The following is a 22,171-nucleotide window of genomic DNA, read 5'->3' as shown; positions in this document are numbered from 1 at the left end:
CTTTGCCCTAAGCCCCTAACCAGAGGTTGTATGCACCACCAAGTTGGGATCTATTCTTTCGTTGGTCTCTAGTCTCCACCAAGTTTGTTCTCAGATTTCGACAAGAAAGCCAAAGGTTTGATTTCTCTAATCCAACTTTAATTTCCAACATTTTCTATCTATTTTATGGTTTCAGGCTTTTAGCTCTTTTTTTTAGTTTTAGCATTGTATATTTGTATTTAATCGTTATGTTTCAGATCATATTTTTTGTTTCCACGTATAACGAATCATATGAATTAATACCTTTTTCCCAGATGGAGTCTAATACATTGCCATGTTCATCCCAAACATCAAATGCAATAGAATCTGAAATACAGAAGTCTACGGGTCAAAAAGGATTAAGAAAATCTTCAAAATCAAAGCCTCCTATAGGTCCTAAACAATCCAGGAGTATATTTTGGAATCATTGTGAAAAGGGAAAAAGGAAGTTGTGTGATGGGAGTGAACAACAAATAGGGATATGCAAATATTGTAAAATTGAGATCCCATCAGTTTACGGAAGTACTAGTGGGTTAAAAAACCATTTAGTAAAGAGGTGTAAGTCAAGCCCTCTCTATGAAGCGAGTGAGAATGATAAAAGTCAACCTACATTAACAAATGAGACTATGGGACAAGGAAGTGCTCTAATTCCTCATACTTTTAATCAGAAAAGATGTGAATTGAAATTGGCAAGGTATGTGATTGTCGATGAAGTATCTTTTAGGGCTGTCGAAGGGAAGGGGTTTGTAGAATTATTACATGAATTACAACCGAGATTCAAAATCCCTGATCGAAAGAAAGTTGCAAGTATGGTTTATGATCTATTCTTAGTTGAGAAAGCTAAGATACAAAGTGTGATTGGCGACCAAAGGGTAAGTTGTTGGGATCGTCCCGGTGCAATGCGCGTGTCCTCACGTTTCGTAAACGTGCGCAGCGGAAATATACAGATAATTAAAACTAATTATTATTAAACACACGCATGCAATAGCAGGAAATAACATGTGTACAAGGCATGATAGGAAATTAAAATTTTCTGAATAAAATTTATTCTACTTGCACAATTAAAATTTGCAGAATAAAGATTATTCTAAACATGTACCTCGCGATGACAATATCTGAATGTCGTTGAATCAATCGAGCGGTCCTCATCGAAGTCCCACCTCTACTGGTGATCCACGCCAAGCTCCCGTCTGAACGGCTTCGGAAGCCACGAGTCGCGTCATCGTCTTCGGTACTAGCCGATGATCGATGATGATCGAATCGAGAGAAGCTTTGTTCCGGAAACTTCGCAACAACGTGTGTCGCGATCGTTCCGGAACTTTCTAACTATCATCGAGAATCGTATTCCCGATGTAGTTTATCGATGGTCAATCGTTGGCCATCGATTCAGGACAAATCGATCGGAACCTTTCCGACGATGATGGAAAATTCTTCGAAAGCTTCGCAAACTCCCGGCAAGCTGATATATGATTGTCAAATGATCTAAATCAATCAACAGTACCAGAAAACTATCTAATAATTGAAAACAATTTTTCAATCATCGAACAGAGTATTCTGATAATCAAATCATAGTACTATCCTTCCCTCTTCTACACAACCGAAACCGAGCATGAACAATTAAATCACAACTTTCCCTGCTACCACCAGCCGAAACGGAGAACCGTCTCCTCATCCTCTCCCACGGCAGATAAGCAATCAAGCTTATCCTCTTAGCAATCAAAACAGAGAACCGTCTCCTCATCCTCTCCCACGGCAGATAAGCAATCAAGCTTATCCTCTTAGCAATCAAAACAGAGAACCGTCTCCTTGGCTATCATGCTTCTCGGCGAAACAGTGAGAGGACGGCGCTTTTCTTCTCGACAAGGCAGGGAGAAGGAGAGGTGCTCCTCTTCTCGGTGAAGCAAGGAGAGGCTGGCATCTTCTCGGTGAAGCAAGGGAGAAGCCAACGGCTGTTCTTCTCGGTGAAGCAAGGAAAGGCCGGCGGCTCTTCTTCTCGGTGAAGCAAGGGAGAAGCCAGCGGCTGTTCTTCTCGATGAAGCAATTAGGAAAGGCCGGCGGCTCTTCTTCTCGGTGAAGCAAGGGAGAAGCCGGCTGGTTGGGAGCTAGGTTTCCTTCACCATCCTCACCGCCGACTAAGGCTCCACACGTGCTCGGTTCTCTCTTGGCGGAGGAACCAGAAGAAGGAGGAGCAGGCGACATCGGCGCGTCCACTGCTCGCGTGAGGAGGAGGAGAGGGCGGCGCGTCGCGAGGTGGGAGAAGAACAGCAACCCGAAGCCCTGTTCTGCCTTCCCTTTTATCGCGATGGAGAAGAAACCCTTTTAGGTTTCGGTTAAACCGGATCAGGTGGTGCGGGTTGAGTCGAACCAAAACCAAAACCCAAAGAAAACCGGACCAGCTTAAAACCCTAAATCGGGTTACTGTAGCGAACCAGATTCAAACTTGGTTCGCATGGTTCACTAACCAAACGAATTCCGATTTGACCCAAACCAGTTTTGTTCGATTCGTCTTCGCAAGACAAATCTACTCATCTCTTCCATTTTGCCAAAACCTCTTCCATCACGAACCAAACCAAGTTGGTTCAATTCGGTTCAAAATCGAATCATTTGGTTCAGTAACCAAATGGTCTCTGATTTGAACGAAATCAGTTTCAATCATTTTGTCTTCGTAAGACGAGTTCCATCATTTTGTCCATTGTCTGGTCCAACCAGATTTTATTTCTCTTGTTCTGAGAATCCAATTCTCAAACTCGTTTTAAGTCCTTCGGAGAACTTGTAGTGCGTGTGACCCAATAGGTTCCCGGTTATGTTGGTCGTCCGTAATTAACCATTAATTATGGAACGATCATGAGTGACACCTAGTAGTATATCATGATCCCCAATTGACCGAAAAATCAATGATTGATTCCAGAACATTTTCTAAACCCTTCAGCAGCTACACTGAATCGTGCCTCGTTCCTTTCACCGTCTTATACCCGCTTGGTTCAGGACATGGTCTATGTGTCGGTCCCCACTAGGCTGACTACGTCACACCTAGCCCAAGCTGCTTTCTTGTCCTGTGGATTCAAGTTACTTGTACATGTGTCTAAGAGTCTCGTACTCTTAACATGTAATGCTTTGGCCAAAGACTTTTAGTAACAATCCTAACAAGCGGCCGCAAGGTATACGTCTCCCTTTTCAAGGAGCGGTGAATCCTCTGTGGGCTATTCAAACACCTTCGGACACTTCGACTTATACCCAATCATCTCGGGTCTACACCTCCTTGGAGATGCTTACTTAAGATGTCAAAGTATAAGCCTCCATGACCAAGGTGACTTGAATACCGCAAGTCAAAGGAAACTCGCACTTAAGCTGCATTGAGATCTTCATTGACATATATATATAACCATATGAAGTCTCAAGACAGGTCACTCCAATGAACTGGTTACCTTTAACCAACATCCACGTTTAACTCTCAGCATCTAATGTTGACAGTAGTGAGATCAGCTGCTTGGCTAACCAAGGAGTTCAAAACGTGCTAGTCTCGACAGAATCGATGATGTCCGTACTCATCAATCCTCGACTAGGGATAATTTCAATACATTCATAATTACACGTGTAGAGATGCTCACTAGTTGTGATCCAATCACAAATTCTCTTACGCTATGAATCGTATTGCGGACATTCAGTATTTGAGTTTAAGATCCAATCAAACACATATGGAATGTGCACTCAAATAGTGAATTGTTATTTATCCAATAAATAGTATAACCATAAGGCGATTGCCTTAGGACACCTCTCAAATCTAACATAAATCACAACTGATACTTGGACATCCATTCAAAATATAAATTATATGGTAGTGACAGCTCACTTTTTGGATAGTGATTGGAAATTACATAAAAGAATAATTAACTTCACAAAAATCACTAGTCATGTAGGGGAAGAAATTGGCAAGATGGTTGAGGTTTGTCTCAGAGAATGGGGGATAGAAAAAGTCTTTTCAATTGTAGTCGACAATGCTTCCTCTAATGATACGACAATTAATTACTTGAAAAGAAGAATGAAAAGTGAAAAATCATTGTTATTTGAAGGGAAATACTTGCATTTGAGGTGTGCGTGTCACATACTTAACTTAATTGTCAAGGATGGTTTGAAGGAGCTTAATGTTTCAATTAAAGCTATCAGGAATGCAGTTGTTTTTATTCATTCTTCTCCATCAAGGTTGAATAAATTTAGAGAGTTTGCTATGCTAGCCAAGTTTTCTAGTACATCAACAGTACCTATGGATGTCAAAACAAGGTGGAATGCAACTTATAAAATGCTCGAAGTTGCATTAAAGTATAGAAGGGTGTTCGAACGGATGGCCGAAGAATGGTTGCCTTTTATGAATTATTTTTGTGAAAAAGATGAAAAGGGTAAAGAAAGGATGGGGCCTCCAATTGCTGGTGACTGGGAGAATGCAAAGGTTTTTGTACACTTTCTAAAAAAGTTTTATGATGCCACTTTGGAGCTAAGCGCATCAAAAAGTCCTACATCCCAATTGATGTATCAATCAATGATTGCACTACAAATTGAGATTGAGAAAAAAAGAAATGATGATTTAGATCCAACTCTTCAAAAGGTAGCATGTGCAATGAAATTAAAGTTTGACAAGTATTGGGGGAATTGGCATAATATAAACCCTTTGATATTTATTGGAAATATTTTAGACCCGAGGAACAAACTTCAAATGATCAAAGTTTGTGCTAAAAAATTTGGAGGTACTCCTACAAGGATCCAAGAGTTCGTTGATAAGACAAAACAAAACTTAGTAACTTTGTGGACAGAGTACAAGGGAATAAATGATATATTGAATGTTGAGAGCCAAAGTATGCAAATAGAGGGTGATGGTGGAGATCATGGTACTAGTGGTGGTGGTGGTCTTTGTAATGAATTGTTTGATGATGTGGAAGCACAAAACGAAGAAGAACAATTTCAAGAGATATCCAATGAAGTGGATAAGTACCTAGCTGATGAGATTGAAAAACGATTTAATCAATCTTTCAATCTTTTGGAGTGGTGGAGAGGAAGTGAAACTAGATACCCAATCCTTTCAATTATTGCCAAGGATATTTTTGCAATTCCATGCTCAACCGTTGCTAGTGAGTCTGCTTTTAGCTTAGGCAAAAGAGTTGTGGATCCTTTTAGAAGCAGTTTGAGCCCTAAAATGGTAGAGGCATTGGTGTGCACTAGTGATTGGCTAAGAGCGGAGGAACTCAATTTTTGGAAAGATCCAACGGATGATGACCTTGAATTATACAAGGAAATTGAAGAAATTGAAAAGAGTAAGAGTTTTTTATTTAATTAAATTTAAATAATATCTCATTATTATTCTAACATGAATTATATGCTTCTTTTTACAGCCGCAAATGTCACTCAAGACGGTGCCAAAACTACTTGTTCTACTTCCGCCTCCACTTTAGTAATCTGATAATTGATAACATGAATTTAGCTTCTATTGCCCCTTGTTTCTTGAATCGGCAGATGTAGTGGTCCTCTCCAAAAATAGCTCTGATCCCATCCACGGTATATTTAGTTAAACATTTGTAGTGCTAGTGTTTTCTTCAGCTATTATATGTATTCACGAAAATATTTTTTTTTTGCAAGAACCATGTTTTAACTTCAAGTTTTAACATAATACTTTGCTTATTATTTGTTGTTGTCAATTATCAGATTACTAAATTCACACTAGATAATGCTTTGCTCTTTTTTTTTCTTTCTTATTATGATATTTAGATTTCAATTCTTTCTCAAGAATAAGTCAAGTTCTTATTTTGGGTAGTTGCTGTGAAGTGTGAACTGTACGAGAAAGTAACTTTTTAATTTTCTACCCTTACAAGAAGGGATAAGCTTGATCTCTTTTGCAAGTAGTGGTTCTAAAAAATATTTCAAAGCAAGCCATGGAGTTTTTCAATGTTAAAGATGATCACCCAAGGAAAGGATAATAAAGTATAAGTGACCAAGGTGAACCTCTCTTTCTCCCTTAATACACACATATATCATGTTTTTATTAGTGCATTAATCTAATGTTGGTAATTACTTCAAATGCTAGTTGTTATCAATGAACTTTCTTTTGTAATAATATTTTAATTGTTGTTAATTTTTGTAATTAATATTTTAGTTATTAATTTTTGTAATCAATATTTTAGTTGCCGTTAATATAATGTTGATTGTGTTTAATTAATGCTTTGTTATTATGAAAGGGATATTATGTTATTATGTGGCTTTTGAATTTTGAATTGATTATCTTTTATTATTTATTATTTTTGTCAAAGTGAGTTTCGGTATACCGAAATTTTGAGTATACCAACATTTTTCGATATGATCGGTATGCATTTTATACTATACTGAAAATTCGGTATACCGAATTTTCGGTATGGTAACGGTATAGATTTTTTTATGCCGAAATTTTCGATATGGTATACAGTATCGTATGCAAAATTCGATATACCGTACCGACCCAGCCCTATACTTAAGTCATTCAGTTGATTATTAAGTGATTTTGTTGTTTAAAAATGTTGAGTTCAAATATTATCAAAGAAAAATTTAATAATTAATAATTAATTTTTTTAAAAGAATGAAGTAATAGGGCGTTTGGTGGGAATTTTATTTATTTATTTAATTATTAAATGAAAATTTTGAGAAGACTTTTTATAGATTTGAATTGGAGTCTCGTTGAAAGGCCCGTCAAAAGCCCACGTACCAACCCTAATCCCGTCAAAATCGCCGCGATCGCTGGCTTCCACTCGACGGTGCCGTCGTTCCTCTCTTTCCACCAGAGGCCGGTCACAGGTTACCGATGGCCGTCTTCCATACCGCACGTCGACCCAGGTGCGTTTGTCTTCTTCAGATCTGGTGAAGAATTACAGCGCCACGCCCGAAAGCCATCGGCATTGTTGCTCGCTTCTTGTTCGTCAGCGTAAGAATTGTATTTTTGAAATATATATATTTTTTTCTGAACTAGGGTCGTGCTATCCCATTCTGTTGGAGTATGACCTGATTGGTGAACTTTGCATCGTGCGCTGGTGTCAGTTCTTGTAGCATTCTTGTAGATTAGTGTTTTCGTCCATATTTGTTTTTTCCTCTGTAAAACAAGCACAACATTGTTACTAGTTTTCCTTCATTGTTTAAGATATGAGAGTTATACATCGTCTCGAAGGAGTTCTAAATCATCCAACTGTATACTTCAGTTCATTGTATGCTTTGTGCACACATCGATTGTTAAGTGAAATCCCCCCAAAGTATTTCTGAAGTGTAATGAGAACATCTTTCAGGACAATCGGAGATTGGGGTATAATTTGCGGCAACGAGAAAATTAACTAATAGTAGATTTATTGTTATCAATGAGAAAATGCGGTTTTGATGGTATATTTTATTCTATAACTTTGCTAAAGTTAATACCAAGTTCAAAGTCTGTGATAGTTTTTCTTTTTCAATTATTTCTAGTTTTAAGTTATTGCCCATGATCTGTTTTATTTAGGTTTGTCTGGTTGTTATAAGTTGAAGGATAAAGAGATTGAGATGGTTCAGAATGAAATTTGTATCATAATAATAACAAGAGCAAGCTGTCTTTGAAGTTGCATGTTTTTTGTAGGCAAATTTTTTTATTCCATTATTTGTTTGGTCTGGTATCTAATTTTGTGCACAATTGAGGCATGGAACCAGGAAAAAACATACAGATATTAGTTGGTCATTTGTATAGTTTATTGACTTGTTGGATAGCAGATTTATAATTTGATTCTCATTGTTTGTTTTGGGTGTACTTTTCTATGTACAGAAAATTTTGACATGCTCTGATGACATCAGAGTTTGCCTCGACCAGATGTGTCTTGTTCCTTACAGTGGAGGATGTAAAATGCAAGATGATACAAAGAACTTTTTTCCTTTGTGAATACTCTAGCATACAGATATAAAAATTGAACTTATTCTTTGTACAGTCTTAAATTAAAATCATCTGTCACCAGTTTATTCATTTAAATTGGACTTATTTGTGCACCTTTCTCCAACATTCGTTTGTTCTTTTCCCATGATTCCAGCTCTCTATTTCTTATTTTTAGTTCCTTTTCTTTTCTTGAATATCTTTTTTTCTCCCATATGTAACTGTTGCACTGCCTTTATTTCAATGCAGTAATTTCTAGGCAGGGGTTCAGTGTTTTTGTTATGGATCCTACTGCACAAGAGTTTCAAACTCGCACATTCTCCATTAAACTATGGCCTCCCAGTGCAAGCACCAGAGCGACGCTTGTGGACAAGATGACAAAGAATCTTTCCTCGGAAACAATCTTCTCCAGGAAGTATGGTCTGTTGAGCAAAGAAGAGGCCTATGAGAATGCCAAGCACATTGAAGATGAATGTTTTATCGCTGCCAGTGAACATTTTCAGAATGAACCTGACGGCGATGGAAGCTCTGCAGTTCAGTTCTATGCAAAGCAAAGTAGCAAGCTAATGTTGGAAGTTCTTAAAAGAGGTCCTAAAGCCAAAGAAAATGGGGAAGTCACAGCAGTTGGTGGGCTTGCCAAAACTGTTGAAACTTTGTTTGATATTTCCGGCGGAAAGAGGACATTTATCGAGGCCGAGGAGGCGAGAGAGCTTCTTAGGCCGCTTGCTGTGCAAGGAAACTCATACAGCAAAATTTGTTTTAGCAACAGAAGCTTCAGTGTTGAGGCAGCTCATGTTGCAGCTCCGATTCTGGCATCTCTTAAAGAGCAGCTGACCGAAGTAAATCTGTCAGATTTTGTTGCAGGAAGGCCAGAAGATGATGCTCTTGAAGTTATGAAAATATTCTCCTCTGCTTTGGAGGGTACTGTTCTCCGATATCTTAACCTGTCTGACAATGCCCTAGGTGAGAAGGGCGTCCGAGCATTTGGAGCACTTCTAAAATCACAGAACAGCTTAGAGGAGCTTTACTTGATGAATGATGGAATCTCTGAGGAAGCTGCAAAAGCTGTCTGTGAGTTGATTCCTTCAACCGACAAGCTTACAACACTCCATTTCCACAACAATATGACAGGAGATGAGGGTGCCATTGCGATTTCCAAGCTTCTGAAATGTTCTCCTTTGCTGGAGGATTTCAGATGCTCATCGACAAGGGTAGGCTCAGATGGTGGAATTGAGTTGGCCAAGGCTTTGGAAACCTGCACTCATTTAAGGAACATTGATCTCCGTGATAATATTTTCGGTGTCGACGCCGGGATAGCCCTCAGCAAAGCCATGGAAAAGCTTGTTCATGTTACTGAAATCTACCTTAGCTATCTCAATTTGGAGGACAAGGGAGCTGTTGCCATTGCTAATGCACTGAAGAACTTCGCACCTTCTCTACAAGTCTTGGACATTGGCGGGAATGATATCACTCTACGTGCCGTCCCAGCATTAGCGGATTGCATCGCTGCCAAGAAATCGCTCAGGAAACTCTTCTTGTTTGAGAACGAACTGAAGGATCAGGGTGCGGTTGTCATCGGCAAAGCATTGGAAGATGATCATCCTCTACTCGAGGAACTCGATTTGAGTAGTAACATGATAAGGAGGGTAGGGGCAAGATGCTTGGCACAGGCAGTTTCAGATAAACCTAACTTTAAACTGCTGAACATAAATGGGAATTTTATCCCGGATGAAGGCATCGACGAGGTAAAGGAAATACTAAAGCAGGGCAAAAACTCTGAGGATGTACTTGGTTCGTTGGACGAGAATGATCCAGAAGGCAGCGAGGACCAAGAGGAAGAGGATGGTGAAGCTGAAGTGGAGCAAGGCGAATTAGAGTCTAAACTTCATCATCTGAAAGTAGAGGATTAGATAGATTATTAGTCCTGCATGAGATGGGAAAATTGATCTTGCCATCAATTTAAGCAATCTTGCGATTGCATTCTGCTTGTGTACAACTTTTGTTGAACAATGTAGTTTAGCATCATTTCTTTAGATGGTCAGGGAACATAATTTTGGGTTCCCCTTGCCCTAAGATTGTCCAAAGTTATTTGAGGATGACCAAGTTGATGAAATCTGCGCTATTTGCTAGATTTCTATGCCCTTATTGTTGGCTGATTCAGTACACAGATTGTCACATTGATTTGATGTAGTCCGTTAAATAAAATTTCAATACTGTAATTTTAAAATTAATTATTAAATTAATTTTGATAAAATATATTTACATTATTTATAAATAAATTATCTAATCCGAACCAAATCAAGCTACTTGATTTTGTCTTAAGGTAATAAATTAAAAACATAATTCAATTAGCTATGTTATATTATTCAAATCTAATCAAATTAAAATTTCATCTATTTTTACCAAATCCAATTGAATTAATTGACTGTTATTATCATAAGTTAAAGAAGTATGAATTCAGAAAAAAAAAAAATTCGCCGGATTAAAATAGAAGTCCATTAATATAATTTTTCTTTCTATATGTTTCTCTTAAACCTAATTTTATTGATCGGTTGCCAAGTATTTTACTTAAATATTACATAATATTTTAATGTATTTGACTTGCCATGCTAGTTTCATTAATATTTTATCTTACTATTTTTTTTTATAATTTAGATATTCAACCGATTAATCTTGAATATAACCAACATAATCCCATAAAAATTTTCCGCCAACCAATTAACCTCAAATGCGCTTCTTTATATTACTCATGCCTTGCTTATGTCCTGGGGGCAATATTTCATCTTACTAATATTTCATATCAAGGAAGCAACGTGATAGAATCACACTTTCTACAGTTCTTTCTAATCATTGTAGAAACACAACATTAAGGTTAAGAAAACGAGAAAATCTCAGTTGATGATCTAGGAAACACATGAAACATCTCAGCTAATCTCCATATTTATCATTTCTGTGAACTATTCCTTGTACTCAAAAACAAAGTTATAAAATAAATGGCTGATACAGAGTTATCACTACAACCAAAAAAAAAAGAGCAGCTAAATATAAAGGGGGAAAATAGCTACCATCAATTTTCGCCTCGAGCATTTTTTTTTCTTTTTTATCTTAGATTTTTTGGGGGTGCTGCAGTAGTTTGAGGGCTGAGCAGAAGATGCGATAAGGGTGGGATGTCGTAATTTTGCTTCTTTCGGGTGGGTTTTGTTGCTATTGATTATACAAAAATAAATAAATAAGTCTACAAGGAGAGAATCCCAATTAGCTTTGGAAAAGCATACCTGCATCAAGAACAGATAGATGGTTTAGTTTCTGGTGATGCAGTCTGGCAACGATCACCTCGCGCCATGAAACAAAAGGAACACAAGATGGTTAAAAATAGTAGAGGATTTAGAATAATTTCCATTTATACGATATACTTTTTGAAAAATTAAAATTGGCAGCATAAAACACAGTATTTGTTTGGGAATTCGGTAGAAGAATGGTGAATAAGCACTTGATCTTTTATTTAGAAAGTGAAATGTAACCATAGTAGTTGAAAGTATAACATATGGAACAATGGAGTCGATTCATTGATACAAGTCTTGTAATACGTTTTTCAATAATTCTCAATCATCTTTCCAACGTAAAATAAGAGGTAGACTATTACCATTCAGCACAGCATGGTAGATTCGTTTCTCGGCGAGTCCAACATCCGAGAGCGTTAGATTTCCCTGGAGAAAATGAACCGGCAATTAGACACCATTAAAATGATACATCAGGATAAGCAAAGATTTATTTAAAAAAAAGGTGGAAGAACAATACATCTTTGATGTGTGTTCAGAGAAAGGGCAACTATAGTATGTAAAGAACTAAAGTGGACTTTCATATCAACCCAAATCGTACAACTTCGAGTGCATCTGCCTTAGAAAGGGACCAAGCATACCTCAGTTGCCATTAGCTTCCGCACATTGTTAGCGTAGAGTTTGGGATCCTCCTTTTCTTGCTCGGAAGGATAATAAACAGGCAGATGGATCACTTCAAGATGATTTACAAATTGACAAAGAAGCAAACAAACATGGCGTACCTGCGAATTTCCATAAAATGAGAGATAAGCAGGTGGGTAAATTAAGAGGCTGCAGGCAACTAACTTGAACATGGATGAATCTAACATCGTCTAAGTTTATTAAAGATGCTAATGGAGTAGTAACTTCAGAAGGAACAAAAAATACTGGCATCCATGAAACACGAGATGGAGTTGGGTGACCTGCTTCCGTGTAGTTAAAATGACAATGAAATAGGATGGCTTTTAAAACTCTTACATCGTGACATTTGGTGTGTTGAATGAACAGCCATCAAACGAAAATCTACTTCATAATAAATCACTATGAGAACAGATGTTCTGCGGAAACAATATTGATGTGGAATTTGTAAACAAGTCTTCACATTGTATATTCATACAAATTAATACAATGCTCAAAACCCAGCAGAATGTCAAGGAACTCTAGAACACAAAAGACATCAGAAAAACATGTGCATCTATGCAGCATCGAGAACAATAATGCTGACTAAGAACAACAAACAAGACAGATTAAGAAACAAGGCAATGAGTTCTACAACAAAGCTATGATAGATGAAGCAAGAAAGATCAATGCCCAAAGAGGAGCAGACGAATCCAAAGTTCCAATGGGAATATAAATCTAAAGCAGTTTGATAGAAGGGGACACAAGGGGATTCCAATAAGAAGGACCCCTATTTGGAATGTCAAGAATCATTGGCACTCATAATTAAAACTGGGCCTTAGACGCATCTCAAAGTATACATAGGGACACCAAATAAATAGCAAAGAGGTTTTGACTAAGAAATTAAGGTAGTAGTAGATGGAGAGTAGGTTGACACTGACTGAAGCCAGTCTAGTTGATACCAATTGGTAACAGCTCATTTGAGTGTCCAAGTACTGAAGTGACAGTATAGCTGACTTAAAACATTAGAACTTAGGATGCGTGCAATGGAATAGCATACACGTGTCACTTACAGAGTAACAATTCTTTTGGCGTCGATTTAGATGATTGCATGCAATTATTACTTTTGATCCCAACAACTTGCATTCTGGTATATTGTAAGTTCAATACAAAGTGATAATTCAACATCTATGTTGCTTTGGCAGTAACAATATTTATATACAGTCATCACTATATCATTACATTTGCTATAAATAGCTATAGAATAGTTGACTTAAACCATTATAAATTAGAATGCTTGCAATTGGAATAACATACAACAACTCTTTTGGCGTCAACTTAGATGATAACATCCAATTATTACTTTTGGTCCAAACTACTTGCATACTGGTATATTGTAAGTTCAATTCAAAGTGATAATTTAATTTACAAGGTAAAAATCTACATTGCTTGGACTTGGGTACAAGTATCTGATACAAGGGTCTAAGTGTCTAACATGGATATTTAACAAAAAAAACAAACTTACACATGTTACATGCTCAGTAGAGGTACTGAATTTTAACTTGTGTAGATGCCCAAATCTCAGTGCCCAAGACAGGTGCAAAGGTGTAGATAGTCCAAGTATCAAATGAAAAATCACACTCATCATATATTTAATTTTTTATATATATATTACATTGTTTCCAAATTTTATTTTTGCATATTATGCATCTTGCTATTAAATTGCAAGCAAGGTGATGGGAGACTATTGTTGAACAATCGACTTGCAATCAACAAAGCCATTGGATCAGGGGCTCACCCTCCAAACACAGGCACACAAACTCTGAGTTAATACTACAAAAATTCTAGCAAAATCATTAAAATCTTTTCCCAAGCATCTTGCAGATGTACTAAATAAGCTGAAAATGAAGGGAAAATATTAATCAACAAGTGGGTTGCTGATTCCTCACCCCTGATATGGAATCCCATGCTGGACTAAATCTATGGTAAGGATACCTAAGAATAACTGGAACCACAGGTGCTTTGGCTAAGAAGGCACCAGATTTGAAAGGAAGAAGAAAATCACCATTTGTAGTAGTTCCCTCTGAAATTAAGAAAACAAATTACAACCACATCAGCTGAACTAGTTAAATCGAATAAAAGTGAAAGCTTGCATCATGCATGTTTCTGAGCGAGAATATAGAAAAAGCAACTTCATTTGTTTAGATATAAGCATACACATGTAATCATTTAGTAACAAAACTCAGTATTAAAAGAACTTAATCTTGTAGTTTGGTTGCCAGTAACTATGAATTGTGTGATGTACATCTTATCCTCATTGCTCTCTTCGTAACTACTTATGCTTGTTGTTATGAATATGATAAATATTTCAAATTTTCTCTCCAAGTGCATGGAAAATTCTCATTTGGTTAAAGTTCATGTTGATGTGGTCATTTGCCTACTATTATACTCAGTACTTACTAATAACTGTCCAAGGGTAAGAAGATAAGGAAGCAGTTTACCATACAAAAACCATACTAACTCAGTAAAAAGTACAATTTGTGTCCATAGCTGACAGCATACCAGTATATTATGCTATTTCCTTTTCTTCCAGAATCAGGCTCAATAAACCACAGTTCACAAGTGTCATATACTAATTGCAACCTGGATCAATCTAATAATACAATTTTAATCCTTGATCCATCAACATTTATTAACCAAATAACTATGGAAGAATTCAATAATGAATTAATATTGGCCAGTTTGAGTTTAATACGAAGAAATTTTTGTCAAAAACACAAGACAATCTTTTCCCTGGATGATGAAGTTTCATGGTGGCAAAGGATCATTGTGTGTGCTGCTAACCAAGCAATAAGTGGAGGTGTTCATACAAATTATTGTTCAGAATGGATTATCTAGGGGTGTGATTGGATCAAGTCAATGTGGGTTTCTGAACAAACTCAATCAGAATTGATTCAGTCTATGGAAAAATATGAAACAAAGGGTTCAATTCAGGTTTCATGTTTGTTTGGACATATATAATATATTCATCATACAACACATGAATAATTGCAAAATTATATATTTATATCGAGTTAGTTTTGAGTTTTCTAGAAAAAACTGGGAACCCTGATAATTGATATCATAGCTTTTAAAATCTGAAACACACACACACACACACACACACACACACACACAAAAAGAAATTAGGTCGATTTGAGGCCCCTGAGTTTTTTGTCCCAATGTAGTAGCATCCCACTAAAATGAAGACAATCAGCCACATAGAAAGAACCTATTGATATTAAAGGAGCCTCTCAGCAAGGAAGGGCAATGAAAGCCACCAATTTGCCCTAAAAATCTCTAGCTTAGATTTTCCTAATATACTGATTTGGCAATTGGCTGGGGAACCCGACCAAGCACATTCTCAGTGTCTTCTCCTTACCTTATAAGATTGGAGGATCCAATATGGGAGATTCCTTTTGTGTAATGCAGAGTCTATTCAAAAGATCCATGCATTTAGCTATGGCATCTAAGTACATTCTTATACCTAGAGGCTAGAAATGAACGTGATTAGCTGATGCAAATTCTACTGACTAATCCATTAAAATATTTAAATGATGAAGTATTCCAAGAACATTATCCTTAAAAATCTCTAGCTTAGATTTTCCAAATATACTGATTTGACAATAGGCCGGGTAACCAGACCAAGCACATTCTCAGTGTCTTCTCCTTACCTTATAAGATTGGAGGATCCAATATGGGAGATTCCTTTTGTATAATGCAGAGTCTATTCAAAAGATCCATGCATTTAGCTATGGCATCTAAGTACATTCTTATACCTAGAGGCTAGAAATGAACGTGATTAGCTGATGCAAATTCTACTGACTAAGCCATTAAAATATTTAAATGATGAAGTGTTCCAAGAACATTATCCGTTATCCGTTGAATGACTATTTTGCAGAAACTTATCCAGTCCCATGTCAAAAAGGGATGGTTTTTAAGCTCATTGTCATACTTGGAGCCCAATGCTATGAGAAGACGATGGCTTCTAATCAATAATCGGTCAATAAACCCAACTTCCTCACAATATTGACCCTAGCAATCAATCGAGATTAAATGGTGTATCTTTTATCAAAAGTATTCTATATCAGAATTGCCACCTAACTATCTGGTCTTGCACTAACTAGATCACTCACTACATTAAAAAGAAACTGCAGGAGTCCACCATGTTCTGAGTAAGTTTGAGCAGCTTATAAGCCCAGTGTTTTATTTTTTTGAAGAGCAAGAACCCTGCATCTATCCACTGTTTCCTTAATAATGACATGATTCCATAATAATGCGATAACATTTTGAATTGGAAAGCAATTCACACCAAGCTGTTGTCAACCTAAAAAACCATATGGTTATTAAAAGTCAAAGATAAGCATGAACAGTATTGCATGTTGACCTGGAAAGAGCAACATCATTGGGCAAAGATTGTCTTTGTGGGATTTCTGGATTCTTTCTGTGACAATACCTAAGAAATAAAACAGAAGGCAATTAAAGAAGCATGCTAAACAATGGAGGAAAACTGAACCAAAAGATTTATAGTTATGGAATGCTAAAGATGCTAGAAATATCAATATACACCAAACAGACAGAGGTTAACAACAAAATATCTTTATTACAGACATAGACATTTGTTTTTAATCATTTAACTTCTTCTAATACTCGATTACTACACGTCCTTCACTATAGTAAGCCATGATGATTTTGGCACACTATAGCTTACAGTCTTCATTATAGCTATAGATCATTACCAAAAGTTTTTTTCCTTTACTTCTTGTTTGTTGTTAGGTTAGTTGTCTTAAACAGAAAACCAACAACACAACAATATTCATATAAACAGATCAAGGGTCTGAGTAATCCAGAGTCTTCTCTTTTTGGTGAGATCTGTTTAAGCAAGAACTTCATTTTCAGAAAGAATTGGAGAAGAAGTACTCATTCCAACTTCTTCCATTAATAATCAGTACCTGGAAATACTCTGCTCAGTAGAGTGAACCAGACACAGTGTTCAGAGTTGGTTTTGTTCATCCAACAAGAACATTTTTGCATTCAGTTCTAGGACCAGTCTTTTGTTATGTTTAGTTTCTGTGCACTGTACTTCCCTGGGCTTGTACGGATTGCCAACTTTAGATCTTCTCTTCTTAAGGAAGAGACAAGGCAGTAGTAACAAGACATGCACAGAGATACAACTATCCACCAATGGAACCCCAGGGGGGAACAAATGACATAGTAGTCCCTAAAGCATCCTGTGAAGGTCATTGGAGGATAACCAGAATGGCATCCAAACATACAAACAAATGTGAGGTATCACAGAATAGGGTTCCTAAGTATGGCAAGTAATCACTATTTTCCTCCTTTTGAGGTCAGCAAACTGATTTTTCATGTCATACCACCAGCAGAAACAGTGCCCTTTTGGTTATTGTTTTAACTAGTGAACTAGTTTCTAAATACACTGTTCAGCATATCTATTCATCCACTTTGTAACATTAAAGATCAAGAATTTTCTTTAATGAATACCACGATATTGTCCAATACATGTATGCTACTATGATCCATGTAGATTTGCAGTGAAAACATACCTGAAACCCCTTTAAAATCAGATGACTTGGACTCCCGTTGAACATAGACACAACCAAGACACTTGCTGCAAAGAAAAGGAACTAGTACCATCATTCCATCTAGCTCATTTATACTAGTAATGAGAGACATAAAGCATAGTACATAATCTTGTCTATTGTTATTCATAAATCATGATGATCTTATTTGACATTTAAAGATATAGTGAAAAATCAATCTTGGTATGTAACAAGAAAAAGGAAATTCACTGCTGTTTCTATCAGGTATGTGCAAAATCCATGTTGGGATGTGATAAGAGAAGATGCACTTCCGTTTCTACCATATATATTTTAGCTTGTAAAATCTGGTAAAATGAAGCTTCAGTTTCACAAATACTTTATGTGCAAAGACATGGAGAAAGTAGAAAATGAAAGAGCAGGAAGAAATGGAGAATAATATAAATTTCTCTTCATCAAGATTGAAAAATAGATTTTCTAGAGAAAAAAGCTTGATAACTTCACATGCACGAATAGACATAATACCTGGATCCAGAGTTATAGTAACTTCGTAATTGTCAAATAATTAAGGATTTAGTAAACTACAAGTCTAAATGAGAAAATAATAGAAGAATAGTACCTGATGAGACCAACCAAGGGAAGATTAGCTACTGATCTCTTCAGCAGAAAGTGACAAAGTTCAAATATGTTAGCTGAAAAATTCAAAGCATAATATCTTCATAGTTTAGCTATATTTGTTAAAAGAAAAAAATAACACACCTTTGCAACAAAACTTGGAAAGGCTGATGACATATGATAGAGAATATCCACATAAGAAATGTGATTTGAAACAATGGCACCTGGTCTTTCAAATTCATTGACCTGATTTCGAAGATTGTGGAGTTTAGGAAAATAATATAAGAAATGTAATGCTCCATAAGGGTACCTACATCTGGAAGAGAAAGATCTCCTAAGCATGAAGACTTGTATTTGTTTAAAAGACCAGTACAGTGACTTTATTACAATACAAATTAACACAAAACTTTACGATTCAACATAATTCATGAAGTTAATAGAAGTATAGAATTGATGAGAGAATTTTATTTTTCTTGGGACCCTGCATAATTCTAGTCCTGCCTGAAGTAAAATTTCAACTCCCTTATAGTTAGAAGAATTAAGGTCGTACTGACCCAATCTATATTAACATAGAACGCAAAGGCGAATAGTGAGTATACTTCAGAGTCCAATCTGAAATAGCAACCAACACAAGTGATATTCTTAAGCAAATTAGGAAATGAAACAATCTAGGACAAGTTTTCTTAAGGTATAATCATTGACATAAATAATAGGGCAGCTAGGGTAATAAGATCCATAATTTCAGTTATGCACAATAAGTTGATTATGCTTCTCATTTTTTGCGATTTCATCTGTTCGCATTTTGTCAATTAGCTAAGTTTTCATTGTGTTAATTTGTTTAAAATTCGCATCATTCAAATAAGTATAGATCACACTCCTTAAAAGGGATACAGTAGCTTAACTATAGTTACTAAAACCAGATTGGTCGTCCAGTCTAATTAGCAAACAATTAATCTGGTTTTGATCTGGGCCTGTTGAATAAGGTATAGGATCTGCATTCTATCTGGATAAAAACTGGTTGAACCCACCAGTTTTTGTCATACTGGTAGAACCAGCCAGTTTTTTAGAAACCAAACCAGTTTGTTTACTCCCAAAAAATTTCCAAATTTCCACCAATCGACTTTCACATTAGATGGGCAAAGGTATCTTTTTAAAATTTTGACATAACAACAAATAATAACATTAAAAAATACAAAAACAACTTATTTATTCACCTGGCTGCCCTATTTGTCTACTTTAATATTAGATGGGTAAAGATGCCTTTATATCGATACATATTTTTTATGTTCTAACAAATTAGATATGTTAATTGGATAATGTCTAAAGATGATTTTTATAGAAAAAAATTGGATCGTTGCAATAGTTATGCAACTTGGCAAGTTAATCAAGGTAACTGAACTATTAGCCCCTCAGTCAATTTTAGGATTGATAATTCAATATGTGATTAAACTATTTGACCTACTGGATAGCCTAATGAACCAGTTACCCCAAGTTTTGGTGATTTTAATAACTATGAATGTGGACTATTTAAATATCAATTATGAATAAAAATATTGCATCTTCAGTCATTTACATTATGCTAATTATCTAAGTATCACAGTGCTAGCCTTTTCTTATAACTTCTAACAGGAGCAGAATCATAATACCAAAAAATTATTTTTAGTTAGACTGTCATGGCCATTGATTATGCACATAAGGTTGAATCTACTTCAGCATCACCTCATTTTGACGTCACAAATAATTAGTATTAGTTATTGCATTTATCTACTTGACCATCTCTCTTTGACATCACTCTTCATATACCTTCTGATTCAGGAAAACAAAAAACTTCGCAAATCAGAAGGTATTCATATAACTTCATGATTTTTTTAGTAAATATGGATCGAAGTTGTCATTACAAACATAGTTTTAGAAATTTGGTATTTAATAATAATAATAATAATGTTCTTTAGGATGAATACTATATATTTAACGGCATGAACTGAACAAGATAGGACAGTCCAAACAAACACAAAAAAGAAAGAAAAATCGACAAGCAAAAACTTGGAGAGAGATTTCTACTTCGATCTGGTAGTACCTCATTACCAAGGCCCCGGCGAGCCTCTTTAATCCAGTAAAAACCAAACGCGAAGAGCATTGCCCTAGAGGCAAATCTCCCGCATCGCACAACCACCTCCCTCCTCCACCCAGTCATGTGAGCGTAGTCCTCCTGGCCATTCTCCCGACTCGGAGTGGAGAACAACGTGCATATCCGACAGATAAGATAGTAAAACACAAGTATCAGCACCCCCGCAACCACGCGAATAGGCACCAGCGTCACCGCCGCTATCCCTAATAAGATCTTCTCCGTCAGAGGGAGCTTCGCCATTCCCATCGTGCCGTAGGCGTCCCTTCGCACGTAAGGGGCATACTTCCTCTCCAACTCCTCGGAAGAAATCGGTACCGCGGCGGAGGCCAAGGCAGCGGTGGGGGAGGAGTCGGGTTTGAGGAGCGGCTGATCGTCCTTGGGCGCGGCCGAATCGCCTTCGTCTCCCGGCGGAAAGAGGAAGGAATTGGATTCAGATCCATCCGCTCCGGCGAGATCGGTGACGTCGGACGACGACATGGGAGGAATATTTAACGACGGTACCGCGAACGGGAACGGGAAACGGGAGTGGGCCGTTGGTTTACATGATAAAGAAGAAGAATCGAGAGACTGATTTGATTGGAGTACAACAGCGCAAGCGGCAATATAATCATTCTGTTAATTAATAAAAAAATCCAAAAATTTATATATAAAATATTATTATATCAAAATATTAATTACGAAATTGATCAAAATTATTATAATTATAACTACTTCAGAAAAGTTTAATATTAAATAAAAGTTTTTTAAATAAGAAATTTCCTAAAATAATATTTTTAATATTTATTGAAGAAAGAGGGACGTCTTTATTTCTTTATTTTTGCCCACGTTTCATTAATAACGAAACGTTTCCTCTAGGATTTTTAAATTTAAATGGCTCGCGGTATTTTGAAGTAAAAAAGAAATTTTTTAGGAGATATTTTTATATAAATAGAATCTTGAGAGTCAATTTAAAACATATTAAATCCTGAAGGATATTTTCAAATTACTCTAAAAAATTTCACTTATTACTAATTGATACTAAACTCATTATTTTAACCCGACTATCACATGATATCTTAGATTTTAATTATTGTATAAGGCAATGGATCTAAATGTATTGCGTTATTTTTAATTTTATTCAACTATTCACATGGCCTCTACAATTTTAATATTTTTATCTATTATTTAAATATATATATAGTGATAATATCTTGTGCATCTTATAATAATGTACAACTCGATAAAATATTCAAGACACCAAAAATAAATAATAATATTTTTTATTTTTTAACTTACAATTAAATTATTTAAAATATTTCTTTTAAAATTTTAAAATTAAATTATAATACTAAACATATAAAAAATTTTATTCAACTATTCAATTATAACACATGACCTCTACAATTTTAATATATATATATGATTATTTAATGTCATATTTCATTGTCATGCGTAATGGTGGAAATTGAAGTTGGGGTATTCAAAACATGATCCGACTCCATCGGATCAGGTAATTATTATAAAAAGTCAGATTCGAATAATTTTTTCTATGTAAAATGTATTCATCGTTATATATATATAAATTAAAATTAATTTATTCACATTTATTTCATAAGAAATAAATATTATTCATTGACAATAATGTGAGTGATTTTCAAACCTCTATATATGTATATCCTGTGTGTTTTAAAATATGTGACCGTGTGCGATATCAAAATCGTGATGCTTGAAAATATTTAGGATGTCTAGAACAGTTAATAGTATCATTTTATTTTTTTATTATTTATTTTTTAAAAAATTATGATTAAATCATTTAAAATTTATCCTTTAGAATTTAGGAGTTGAGTTATAGTATTAAACATAAAAAAATTTTCAAAGCAAAAAAAATTAATTATTCACAAGGTATGTCAAGTTGCTATTCTACATTTCTTATCTGGCACACTCTGTCAACAATTAATTTTTTTTGTTTTAAATTTTTTTTATGTTTAATACTATAATCAAT

The 22,171-nt window shown here is 35.7% G+C and overlaps 2 protein-coding genes across 5 annotated transcripts; one reads left to right on the top strand and one right to left on the bottom strand.

The window, feature by feature from the left end:
* The first annotated feature begins 6,848 nt into the window (after positions 1–6,848).
* On the top strand, positions 6,849–10,014 carry LOC141847768 (RAN GTPase-activating protein 2-like). The gene is made up of 2 exons (XM_074735852.1): positions 6,849–6,955; positions 8,165–10,014. Exon 2 carries the CDS (start codon positions 8,197–8,199, stop codon positions 9,823–9,825), a length of 1,629 nt encoding a protein of 542 aa, XP_074591953.1. The 5' UTR covers positions 6,849–6,955; positions 8,165–8,196; the 3' UTR covers positions 9,826–10,014.
* Positions 10,015–10,837: 823 nt separating this feature from the next.
* LOC141847473 (lysophospholipid acyltransferase LPEAT1-like) lies at positions 10,838–20,748 on the bottom strand. Of its 4 annotated transcripts, none has more exons than XM_074735525.1 (9): positions 20,140–20,748; positions 18,207–18,308; positions 18,067–18,104; positions 17,454–17,518; positions 16,277–16,345; positions 13,800–13,933; positions 11,835–11,975; positions 11,559–11,622; positions 10,838–11,190 (listed from the first exon to the last, which is right to left on the bottom strand). In XM_074735525.1, the coding sequence occupies exons 1-9, from the start codon at positions 20,665–20,667 to the stop codon at positions 11,171–11,173; spliced, it is 1,161 nt and encodes a 386-aa protein (XP_074591626.1). In that variant the 5' UTR covers positions 20,668–20,748; the 3' UTR covers positions 10,838–11,170. The 4 variants fall into 4 exon arrangements, with proteins under 4 accessions (XP_074591626.1, XP_074591623.1, XP_074591627.1 ...); XM_074735522.1 differs by having other exon boundaries at positions 10,838–11,119; XM_074735526.1 differs by having other exon boundaries at positions 10,998–11,234.
* Positions 20,749–22,171: the final 1,423 nt, after the last annotated feature.

This window comes from Curcuma longa, chromosome 16 (genome assembly GCF_044706935.1).
Source record: "Curcuma longa cultivar G26 ecotype Majalengka, Jawa Barat chromosome 16, ITB_CL_G26_1.1, whole genome shotgun sequence".
Classification (NCBI taxonomy): Eukaryota; Viridiplantae; Streptophyta; class Magnoliopsida; order Zingiberales; family Zingiberaceae; genus Curcuma; species Curcuma longa.
The sequence above is the reverse complement of the archived record's forward strand: the minus strand, read 5'-3'. Positions and strand labels throughout refer to the sequence as shown.